The sequence below is a fragment of the Austrofundulus limnaeus genome, unplaced genomic scaffold, assembly GCF_001266775.1.
Source record: "Austrofundulus limnaeus strain Quisiro unplaced genomic scaffold, Austrofundulus_limnaeus-1.0 Scaffold28, whole genome shotgun sequence".
Taxonomy (NCBI): domain Eukaryota; kingdom Metazoa; phylum Chordata; class Actinopteri; order Cyprinodontiformes; family Rivulidae; genus Austrofundulus; species Austrofundulus limnaeus.
The window spans coordinates 3013283-3025578 of NW_013952430.1; the positions used below are offsets into that span (position 1 = coordinate 3013283).

The window sequence follows — 12296 nt, forward strand, 5'->3', positions numbered from 1 at the left end:
TTATTAGTCACTTCTTTTTTTAAGGAATGCGACTTTTGCTTTATGTTCTGTCTAAAATATTTATTCAAAACTCAATGCTATAAAAGTCAAGATTATGACTTAATAATGTACTATGTAATAAAAATCCAGATGTTCTTTTATTTCAAAATAAACCCCTGAGTATAATTACATTGAAAAAGCATTCAGATAAAAGTGAATAGTCTTTTCTGAAACCAAATCGTCTTTAAAACCTAAAGTTTCTTATTTCTTCTATAACTAACATATCCGTGTGTCTGTCGGTGTGCAGCAGCAATGTCCACCCACCTGACCCGCTTCCCGATCAGAGACTCCAGGTACCTCCGCGCTGAAAGCTGTCCCAGGAGTTTGCTGTATCCGCTGGTGAACAGACCGTCTGCATGTCTCGTCGGTCTGCAGAGTTGCAGGACAGTCACATTACATTTGGTCACACCGAACACATCCATGTCGGGCACGACGGTGCGCGCCAGCTCCGGTTCGGATGCAGCGTCGTGTTACTGGGCCAATTATTATCAAAACAGCAATATGCAGTGTTTTTTTATTTTTTATTTTTGCCTGTGTTAAAAAAGATACATAAAATAATCGGACGCAACACTATCAACCGACTTCACTTTTCAAGTTGGAAAAGGTTCAAATGACTGAAACAGTTTCTGACATTGCTCGTGACAACATGTCTATCGTTATGATTCATGTTACTAATAATTATTATAATAACAAAAACATGTTTCCAGATGAATAAAACTGAGCCCGATTTCCAAGTGAAACCTGCTTAAATCCCCCCCCACAGCAGGAAGGTTTGCGCTCACCTCATAGATGTGTAAGGTAGACTCAGAGTCCGGGAGTAGAACACACTGCACAGGGCTATTAGGAGGAGCAGGTGGGGGCCGGACCGTTGTACCATTGCTTTACACCTGAGAAATGAAAATGGAGAAAGTTATTCTGCGCGTAACAAAAACACAGTGAACCCAAAATCAAAGTCCGATTTGTTCCGGAATTACGCGCTTTGATCCTGGGTCCAAATGCAAAAGAAAGAAAGAAACAAACAATGCTTTTGCTTCTAGAAGCTTTATGAACAAAAATACTTTGGTTTGATTTGGTTTGCAGGACAGAGCTAATCAAATCTAATGCGTAATTACGCACGGCGCTGCGATACTGAACCACAAACCAACGTGTCTGTATATTTCCCCTGAAAACGGTTTCCTTCTTCAGAAAGTGTTTTGTCAAAATGTAGTCCCATCCTCCCCAAAATATCACACAGAACCCTGGAAACACAAAAAAGGAGAAGTTTGCCCCCATTCTCCTTTTTTTTTTTTTTTTTTTTACATTTTTTAGTAGCGCAATATTTTACAGTATATCTGATATCACTTAATATATATATTGTATGATTGTTTTACCTCAGACAAACTTTAAAGATCCCAAATCTGGTTAAAAAATAAACAGTCAACTCGCAAAATCCAGTGCGCATTTACGCAGAACTCAGACTGTAGCGCGCCCATAAAAAATGTTTCCATCTCTAATAAATGTAATACATTGTATACAATGTAATTTACTTAGTTTACTATAGATCATTTGTTTGAAGTTACACTCAAACTTATTTATTCATTGAAGCTAATGAACCTGTGGAAAAGGTGAAAACAGACGCTATAAATAAAAATACACATGAAAATCAGGACAAATTTCAACGTATTCTTGAACTATATTCTTTACAAATATTTATATCTTACATGTACTCTGAAGAAAGTTGTGTTCTGTTGGTTCTTTTCTTTGCGCTCTCCAAGGTCCTGATCTCGAACAGCTGCTGTATGTCCACTCTGCTTTTCCGACTCTCCCTCTTTTTCTCTGCTCGCCTCCGGTTCGGGTTTTATACACCTGGGTGTTTCTCACGGAGCAGGAGGGGACGCGAGCTTCATCCGGAGCCAGAGACGTCAGAGGGTCGTTGCTTCCGTCACTGGTCTTGCTCATGATTTTGAACCAAAGAGACCTGTGATGAGATTGGTCAAAAGTTTTACTAATTTTTTTTCTAATTGATTTGTGAAAAAAAAACTTATACAGGAGGTTTGACTCATCTGATCAGCTCCCCAGAGCTTCACAGTGAAGGTCAAGGAGAAACTGGACAAATCAAAAACACTAAAACAGACTGAGATTGGATGTTAAACTTACAGTTAACGTTTTATTCAAAATGTGGAAGAAAAATAGATGAAAACATTAAGATTAATTTTCTTTTTTCAACTTGTCAACGTGATCTAAACTTCAGCATCTGGCAGCTCAAATGTGGTTTATTTATGGAGAACTTTGCAAGCTTTGTTTTTAATATTAAAATGATGGCATATGAGCCAAACATGTATAAGTCACAACAATGACTTTGTTTAAAGCTCAGTTTGCCTATTATCATTCATACAGTACGAATCCCATTAATAGACCTTTTCTTTTTACTTTTTGTCTCCAAATCAAGATCAGTAACAACATATCTTTCATTTTTTGCATAATTTTGAAATGTCACACGATAATACAGGTGAACATGACTTCATCCACACATTGAATAGAGATTGAAACTTGTCCGCATGTTATGTGGAACTCAAATAACACCACCTTAAGTTACCACACCTAAAATAAATACAAGCAAGCGTTTTACAAACAAGAAGCTTTTTTTATTTATTTTTAAGTTGTTTGGAGTCTTTAAATTAACACCAACCACAACAGTTTTGACAAGCCTGTTTTTTTGTTTGTTGTTTTCTGGAAAAGCAGAGTGGATGAGCTGTAAGTTGTGGCTTGTAGAGGTTTGGACCAAAGAATACAGACTGAGCTCAAAAATTAAACTAACCAAGATTATAAAACAAGCAAAATAGCTAATGTGGCAGCAGAATTGACAAAATCTGAGGGTAGGCACAAGGAGGTACCAGGAGACACCATAAGACACAGAAAAACTGGAACTAATGCACCACGAGGCACAGAGAAACCAGACACTATGTACCACGAGGCACAGAGAAAGCTGACACAATGCACCACAAGGCACAGAGAAACCTGACACAATGCACCTCAAGGCACAGAGAAACCAGACACAATGCACCACAAGGCACAGAGAAACTGGACATAATGCACCTCAAGGCACAGAGAAACCAGACACAATGCACCACAAGGAATAGAGAAACTGGACATAATGCACCACAAGGCACAGAGAAACCTGAATAATGCACCACAAGGCACAGAGAAACCTGACATAATGCACCACAAGGCACAGAGAAACCTGACATAATGCACCACAAGGCACAGAGAAACTAGACACAAGGCACAGAGAAACCATACATAATGCACCACAAGGCACAGAGAAACTAGACACAAGGCACAGAGAAACCATACATAATGCACCACAAGGCACAGAGAAACCTGACATAATGCACCACAAGGCACAGAGAAACCAGACATAATGCACCACAAGGAATAGAGAAACCAGACACAATGCACCACAAGGCACAGAGAAACCAGACATAATGCACCACAAGGCACAGAGAAACCTGACATAATGCACCACAAGGCACAGAGAAACCTGACACAATGCACCACAAGGAATAGAGAAACCGGACATAATGCACCATGAGGCACAGAGAAACCTGACATAATGCACCACAAGGCACAGTGATACCAGGACACAATGCACCACAAGGCACAGAGAAACCTGACATAATGCACCACAAGGCACAGTGATACCAGACACAATGCACCACAAGGCACAGAGAAACTGGACATAATGCACCACAAGTAATAGAGAAACTGGACATAATGCACCACAAGGCACAGTGATACCAGACACAATGCACCACAAGGCACAGAGAAACCAAACACAATGCACCACGAGGCACAGAGAAACCAGACATAATGCACCACAAGGCACAGAGAAACCAGAATTGTGTTTGGTTTCTAAGGACTGAGGAGCAGAGGAAAAATCCTGAGATGGCTGGAAACAGACAGACAAGAAACAAACTAAGCACAATAAAAACACAGAAACTAATTATCAGGAGTAAATGGTTCTTTGTCTTGTTTGTCTTTGAGGGATCTGTGGTATAGAGGATAGAGAAGGCATACATTTGATAGAGAGGTTGCAGGTTTGAATCCTCAGGCAGGCACAGAAATTTAGTTGGGGAAGGCGAAACACCCACATCTGCCTCCAAACTTGAGCAAGGCACTTTAGATGTTCTCTAGGCACCTTTTGGCATCTTTCTGCTCCACAGGTGTGATGGGAAAAAGGCAGATGAATTCCTCCATTGAGGATTGATGAACAGGAATAGATTTTATGGAATAATGTATATCACCCACCACCTTTGACAGCAGAGCTTTAGACTAAAATCATTTTATTTTGAGAAATGTTTGCTTTTCATCAGCAGGCAATTAAAAAGTGTAGCAATGTTACATTTTTTTTCAAAACATAGACCCTGATAGCAAGATTTATTTTGGCTGGCATTTGTGCTTGTGCACCTGATAATGTCTACAAATTTTATTTACGTCTGCACCATGATTTATACGTCCCATATATTTATATTTCCTCCCAGTCAGCAGATGACCCCATCACCACCACCACTCCTCCCTCTTCTCATCCTCCCTCTTTCTCAGCCGTGATGGCACTACGTGAACCTTAATGTGATCAGTCCAAAGAAAAAGTAGATTACACCAAAGTCCAAGGGAGAAAGGAGCTGGTCTAATTGACAGCAGCGACTGGAGACAGATCCCTGCAGGAAGGGGTAGCAGATGGAGGAAATGTCAGCGATATTATGTTGATGTTGATGGAATGTACGGAGGAAAACGTTCCTATGGACGAGAATCAGGCCGCCTCACCTCTGTGCTCACGGATGACACATACGGGTGAAGATGCTTTATTGGTACGCTGCCCTGCGACTACTGAGTCATTTATTAAACAACAACTGTTACCTTCAGTATCCTACTCTTAAATATTACTGAAGCTTTTAAACTTGACAGTAGCATTACCTGTTCTGAAAAAAGTATGATAAATTCAATGTTTTTAGGATTAAACAACCACTTCACTGCAGATAAAGATCACACTTAGCTGTTTCCATGTACACAGAGTCACAAACAACCAGCCTATGAAATTTCTTAAAATAATTTACTCATCCAGAAATATGATTTGGCTTAATGCAAGTCAAATCAGTTTTTATAAATCAGTTTGACAAAACACATGCCCATTACAGGATAACTGGTATGTGTTCAGATTATTTTGCTTATCAAATTAAAGGCCTAGCATTTCTTGAATGAATGCACATCACCTGCAGCTTCTCATAGCAGAGGTTCAGACTAATAAGATACTATTAGAAGAAAGTCTTGGGCGTTTCTGTCAAACTTTGGAAATTGCATGACATCTTTCATTATTTGTTAGAGTTCAAAGAATGCGGTGAGGATGATTTTCAGCTAAACCCAGACTTCTCTCTCCCCAGCCACTTGGGCCAGCTTCTTTGGGGGAATCCCGGGGCATTACCAGGACAGCTGAGGAACATAGTCCCCCCAGAGCATCCTGGGTCTTCCTCTGGGTCTCCTCCCGGTGGGACGTGCCTGGAACACCTCACCAGGGAGGCGTCCAGGAGGCATCCTAACTAGATGCTAGAGCACCTCAATTGGCTCCTCTCAACGTGGAGGAGCAGTGGCTCTACTCTGAGTCCCTCTCTGACTCAGAAAAGTCCATAAAAGTTATAAACAGAATTGGTGACAAAGGGAATCCTTGGTGGAGTCCAACTCTCACTGGAAACAAGCCCAACTTACTACCGGCAATGTGAACCAAACTCTGACACCGGTTGTACAGGGGCCTCCTTCTAAATGTGTGTACATGTAGCATAATTGGCATACAGATCTCCAAACTCTTTTGTTCCTTTACAGAAGTAGCACAAAATAAAATATTTTCTTTGCCACTTCAAAAATGTCTGAATCACATGGTGGCATAAATCACTATATCTGCTGAGAAAGTGATGGCAAGAGACTACAAAGAGAAAGTGGAGCTGGGTGTACAGAGTAACTGTGTAAAAAATTTGAAGAGTAGAAGTAAAAAGACAGCTGAAAAATAATTACTCAAGTAAAGTATAGATGACCAAAATTTCTACTTAAGTACAGTAACCAAGTATTTGTACTTTGTTATTTTACAACTTAGCCTGAAACTAATCACCAAACTCAATTGCTGGCAGCAGAGGTTGGCAATGAAAAATTGGAAAACTATACAGAGAGCTGACTGAGGGTAGAATTGGAAATGACACATGGCTGAATTATCGCATGGCTGAGTTACAAAAAAACCTAAATACAAAAACACAAGAGGATCTAAACTCACACAAAATACAGGTAATAGAGAATGAATAAAACTTACTAAACTCAAAGGACCATTGAAGTAAACCAAAACACACAGACGATGACACCAATATCCTGTTATGCCAGATTTCAAAAAGTGACCAAAAGGAACAAAAAAAAACTAGTTTGATTCTGTCTAAAGACTCACTTTTCTGCTTTGGAGCTAAAATAAAACAAACACTATAATGTAAATGAGAGTGATTTCCATTAAATACCCCCCNCCCCCCCCCTATGAACAATGTTTGGTTTCGTTCCAAATGTGTGCTGTCAGGAATCTGCAGCGACTTGCATTTTGGCAGGTCTAATCTGAAAACGTCAACCTTAGTAAAAATCAGCCATTACAGAAACATTGACAACATGACTTTCTTTTTTGAGATAAGAGAATATCTGTATGAACCAGATTATACAGAAGAGGAGCTGTGGAGAGATGGAGCGATCGATCACCCCGGTGGACTCAGCTGATCTGTGGCGGAAGCACCAACCATGTAGTTCGTGTAGAACACAGACAGATGGGAAAAAATAGTTGCAGTTGCTTAAACTTTTACTGTTTGAGTTGTTTTAGATGGTGAAAATTACCTTTGACTGCATCCAACTTTAAGAAAGATTAAGTCCACAAAAATTTTACCTTGATTCTCCACATTATACTCAGTCTTTTCACTGTCTATCACAGGTAATACACTCACTACTTATAAGTGGTCCATGTAACCTCAATTCAAAACAAACAAAACAATAATTAAGAACCAAGATAAAAGTCACAAAGAAAATTCAATTCACTGCTTGTGCAATTTTGACTTCTTCCAGTATTCCAACAGTTTTAACAACTTCCCTCTTTACAAGAACAAAACTATAGTACTGTATATAACTATTCGTAATCATGAGTCAAATAAAGTTTTGAAAACAACAACAGCAATAAAGTAACAGCCGGAAGAGAACAGGGATTTGACAAGGAGCTACTGTGCAGGTGTGATGATTACTAAATCAGACCTAGAGAAACCAGAGAACAAAACAATGTAAAACATAAACAAAAAACAAGAACCGTTAAAAACACAAAAACCTCAAATACCTGTCTCTACAATTAACAAAACACATATTGCATGTGTTAAAGACATTCAGTTGATTTCCAGGGCCTAACAATAGATGCCTTTGTGTCTTTGCTTTACATCACGACTCTGCCACCCGCCGGCGTGATGAAGGGGAATCCCCCGGCTTGCTGAGTGCCTCCTCTGCCCCACATTATCCAATTAGCAGACCACAGAGTAACAACTCTGATGGCAGATTACGGCTGGCAGCCTGACGGGACTCACTGGGGCCTCTGTGTCGCTCTGGCTCATCTCTGTCTCCTCTGAGTGTTGGTGGCAGGTAGACAGATGGAATACAGTGGCTGAGATAAGACACAGACAGATGATGATGGAGCGAGAGAGAGAGAGAGAGAGAGAGAGAGAGAGAGAGAGAGAGAGAGAGAGAGAGAGGCAACAAAGGCTGGAGAGACTGAAAAAATATGGAGAGAAAAATGGCCAAAAAAAAAAAAAAGGCAGTGACATCGCACACAATCAAGGTTTTAAGTGGGATTAAAATGAGTGTTTGGCACCAGCAACACAATTAAAACATTGTGGGGGAGAGACACACAATAATCCTCATGTTAATTATGCAGGACGTATCTGAAGTAAGTTTAGCCAAAAACAAAAATGCAGCTGCCTAACAGGCTGTAGTCAGTGTTGTCTGATTTTCCTCTTTATGAAAGTCTACATTTTTTTCAAAAAAGGAGACAGATCTGGACAACAATTAGGCCAATTGAGCACACACACACTGTGTTCATGAAGCAATGTTTGTGCAGAAAAAAAGTGTCCAAAATTCCACTAAATGTCTTTGCATCAACAATACTTTCATACAAATTAATGTCAGCCATGCAATGGCCTATTTACCAGTTCAGACTAACTCTGTTGCACCTTTAACTGATTACAACCTGGATTTAATCAGTCAGAAACGCAGCAACAGGAAAATAAAAGGTGATAGGATCCCGGATTTTTTTTCCAAAAGCACACTGAAACATGCTGTAGATTCATTTGACCTCATGTCCGCTGTTTTCTTTTCACATATTTTTGTTTCAGTTTGATTTGAGCTTGTAGTGGTGAAATGTGACCAACTGTTGCTCTAAGAAAACAAACTGATACTTGACTTTATTGAACATGACAACTGTCTGTTTTATTGTTGTCTCTCTTGTCTAAATAGATTACATGAAGACTGACTAAACATTTATTTTGCCCAAGATTAAAAAACAACAAATGATTTGGATTTCAGTGAAAACCACAGTTAAAACTAACAAGAAATCCTCAGTTCTTTGAAATTGTTTGTTTTTAATATGTTCGACTTATGTGATTTTCACATTAAGGTGCGATTTATTTATTTATTTTTGTAAAGTGTTACGTGTGTTTCGGTGTGTGCTACTGCATGACTCGTGCCCTCCACAGACAAGATAACAAGCCGGTACAGTCATCTGAAATGTCATGACGGGCGCCACTTTCAAACTGATTTTCTCCTCCCATGTGGAACGACTCTTCCTGGCTGTGGGTCCCGTTGGGTTTTGGTGACGGATTGCCGGAGACAACCAGAGGAGACTAGCCTGATGACACCTCCCTGGTGGTTAAACCTGGTTTACTGCAGCAGGATACAGGCTGCGCTCAGAGCTGAAAATGAACACAAGAGGTCAACGGTGGAAATTCAGGAAATGAGCTGTATTTGCCCTAATGCAAATGACATGTATATGACACAAATTGTTCACATTTCTATTACTCACGTATGAACTGGAGAAATGTCAGGCAGTGGTCATCACGACAGTGTTAAACGAGTGAGACACCAACAACTTAGGATTGAGAAGAAAGACATCATCAGTTTGTGTGAGGCTCATCTTGGTTAGGGCATCTCAGTTTTTTCATCAAACAGGATTCAATCTAAAGCTTTTTAGTAAAATGTGTGGCATTACTTAAATATATTGCAGGGGTATGCAGTTTTGTCCATTATTTTGAGCTTCTTGAGCGGTATTTTTCTTCACATAATCAGCAATTGTGGTTTTCTGAGGGGTCCTTACACATAATTTACTGTCTCAACACATGGTTGCAAAAAAGCCTTTTTATATCGCAGATATTTATAAGAAGTGCAACAATGTCCTGCAAACACTAAAAGGCTGAAGTTCTCAGACCTTCCTTCTCTTTCTTTATAGAGACTCTGCATTGTTTTTCCAGTATACGTTTGTTGTCTAGGTAAACATTTTGGTGTCTTGAATATGCCACAACCTCTTATTCCAGGATGGTAATAGTATTGGGCTCAATGCTGTGATCTCGCTTCTCAGCTCTTGCAATAATTGACCAGCAGCAGAATTGGTACCCATCTGTCACACAACTTCATGATGATTCCTGGGGCTTTAGATCACTGCCAGAACATAATATGCTTTATGGTATAGTTCTGAGCTGCTTGGTAATATTTATATTCTAAAGAAATACTTACATGTGCCTCTTCTACTCCTAGCTGACCTCTACCACCTCTTGGAAAACTGCCTTGGCCTCTGTGAATCACTTTACCTGAAAGATGCTACTCACCTGTACCACAACTCACCTGCTTCTCTGCCTCTCACCTGCAAACCTCTTACCTGCCACCGCCCTTCCTTCTGCCAGCCACTGTGCCTCGCATTCCTCCTGGAACTACTTACCTCTCCTCTGCTCCACTTACCAGACCACCTAACTGTAAGCATTTGCCCCCACATTGAGCCTTCGCTGAACCCCTTACTCACATGGATGATCTCATTCCACAGATCTGAACCAGTTTACTGTACATATTGTAAGTAAACAATTACTTACCTTTTCATTCTGTCTCCTGAGTCTCTGTCCCTATTCCATGGGTCCTTATATTCGCCTTCTAGAGTTCAGAATGTCCTACACCAGGGGTGCCCAAACATTTTCCCTGAGAGGGCCAAAATTAAAATCTATCCAGGGCTGTGGGCCAAATGCAGTAAAATGATACATGAAATATGAATACTTTTTAAGTAAAGTCCTTTATTTTTAACGATTATGCTATGCAATGGCCCTATTTTGTTTTAGTCTGTGCACTTGGAGAAAGTCTGCCATACTCTCAAGTAGCAAAGGCTCATGGGATATTTCATAAATTGATAAAATATGAGTTTTTGTGGCCTTATAAAGTGTGCAAATCTACACATGGGGTTAAATATGATCTAAATATTTATTGTTGTCATTTCATGTTTCATGTTTAATCCTAATAAATCAAAGCTAAAGTCAGCAGCATGAATGAAAACTACCTTTCACTACAGCCCTTTTATACAGTCATTTGACCAATGGAAATGCTGTGTTTCTACATAGTAGAACAGGTTACAACCTTTTAACTTTGGCAACTGTTGGTGGGCCAAATCAAATGGCTTGGCGGGCCAAATTTGGCCCGCGGGCCCCATTTTGGGCTCCTCTGTGCTACACTGTCTTCACACTCAAGATGTGGTTCTGTTCCCCACACTGCGCCACTAATCAGTCAATCAGGTCCTCATAGTCTATCTATCTACAGCGGTTAGACAATGAAAGTGAAACACCTGTCATTTTACTGTGAGAGGTTTCATGGCTAAATTGGACCAGCCTGGTGGCCAGTCTTCATTAATTGCACGTTGCACCAGTAAGAGCAGAGTGTAAAGTTTCAATTAGCAGGGTAAGAGCACTGTTTTGCTCAAAACATTGCAATGCACACAACATTATGGGTGATATACCAGAGTTCAAAAGAGGACAAATTGTTGGTGCACGTCTTGCTGATGCATCTGTGACCAAAACAGCAAGTCTTTGTGATGTGAGCCACAGTATCCAGGGTAATGTCTGCATACCACCAAGAAGGACCAACCACATCCAACAGGATTAACTATGGACGCAAGAGGAAGCTGTCTGAAAGGGATGTTATGGTCTAAAACCAGGTGTTTCAGTTTTTTTTGTCTAACACCTGTATATTAACACATACACATTTTCAAGAAAATCTTTACAGGAAGATCTTTTTCTGTTGCTGGCCCAACAGTGTGGAATAGTCTTCCCCGTTGAGTTGCATGCCATCTCTGACCTGGTTCTGTTCAAACCAAACTTAAGACCTATTTATTTAAAAGGGCCTTTGATGTTTAACTTTTAGTATTTTATATTTCTTTACCTTCTTTTACTGTGGTTGTGTTTTTAACTTGCACTGATTTATTGTGACCTGTTTTTATTTGTTTTGTTTTATCTTGTAAAGCACTTTGGTCCTGAAATGTTGGTATTTGAATCCAAAGTGGACAATTGCTCTCATTTATAGAGGGTAGAAGGATTTTTAATTACAAAAACTGAGGCAAGACAGCAGAAACTTTGTACGTAGTGGAAGGTAACAGAACGTTGTCGACATTTTATTTCAATTTCACTCAGAAAAGACAACTGTGCTCGTAAATATTCAATTTTTATCCTACTTTTCCTTTCCCTTCACACACATAGTAACACACTACATGCTCATCAGAGCTCCACTCCCTGGAGATTTCCTTTACAGAGGCCTTGCTTTTGGTGGTTGCCTGCAGCACAGATCAATTAGTCCACCAGAGCTCCTCACTGCATCCTAAATTAACTAAACACATAAATCCATTTGGCCCTGATTCAGCCCCATGCCAGACATTACTTACAGCTTGCTGTCCTGAGGCTTTCGCCATCCTGATTAGTGCAACACACACTCGTAGACGTGCATGCTCCCATTTTCATCATTAACTCTCATTAACTCATGAAACATACCCACAATGCACTAGGCTCTGACTCTCTTGTGGGGACCAATCAGATTACATTTCATCTGCCTGTTTTGGGAAATGATAATTATCTATCTATCTATCTATCTATCTATCTATCTATCTATCTATCTATCTATCTATCTATCTATCTATCTATCTATCTATCTAT

The 12296-nt window shown here is 39.9% G+C and overlaps 1 protein-coding gene across 1 annotated transcript in view; it reads right to left on the bottom strand.

Moving 5' to 3' along the window:
- The window catches only part of vip (vasoactive intestinal peptide), a 5700-nt gene extending 3827 nt beyond the window's left edge, over positions 1-1873 (bottom strand). Inside the window, exons 1-3 of the mRNA XM_014005175.1 lie at positions 1740-1873; positions 822-926; positions 304-408 (exon numbers count right to left, since the gene is read on the bottom strand). Coding sequence (XP_013860629.1) covers positions 304-408; positions 822-926; positions 1740-1741 — 212 coding nt within the window. The 5' untranslated portion in view covers positions 1742-1873. The remainder of the gene's footprint in view (positions 1-303; positions 409-821; positions 927-1739) is intronic.
- Positions 1874-12296: the final 10423 nt, after the last annotated feature.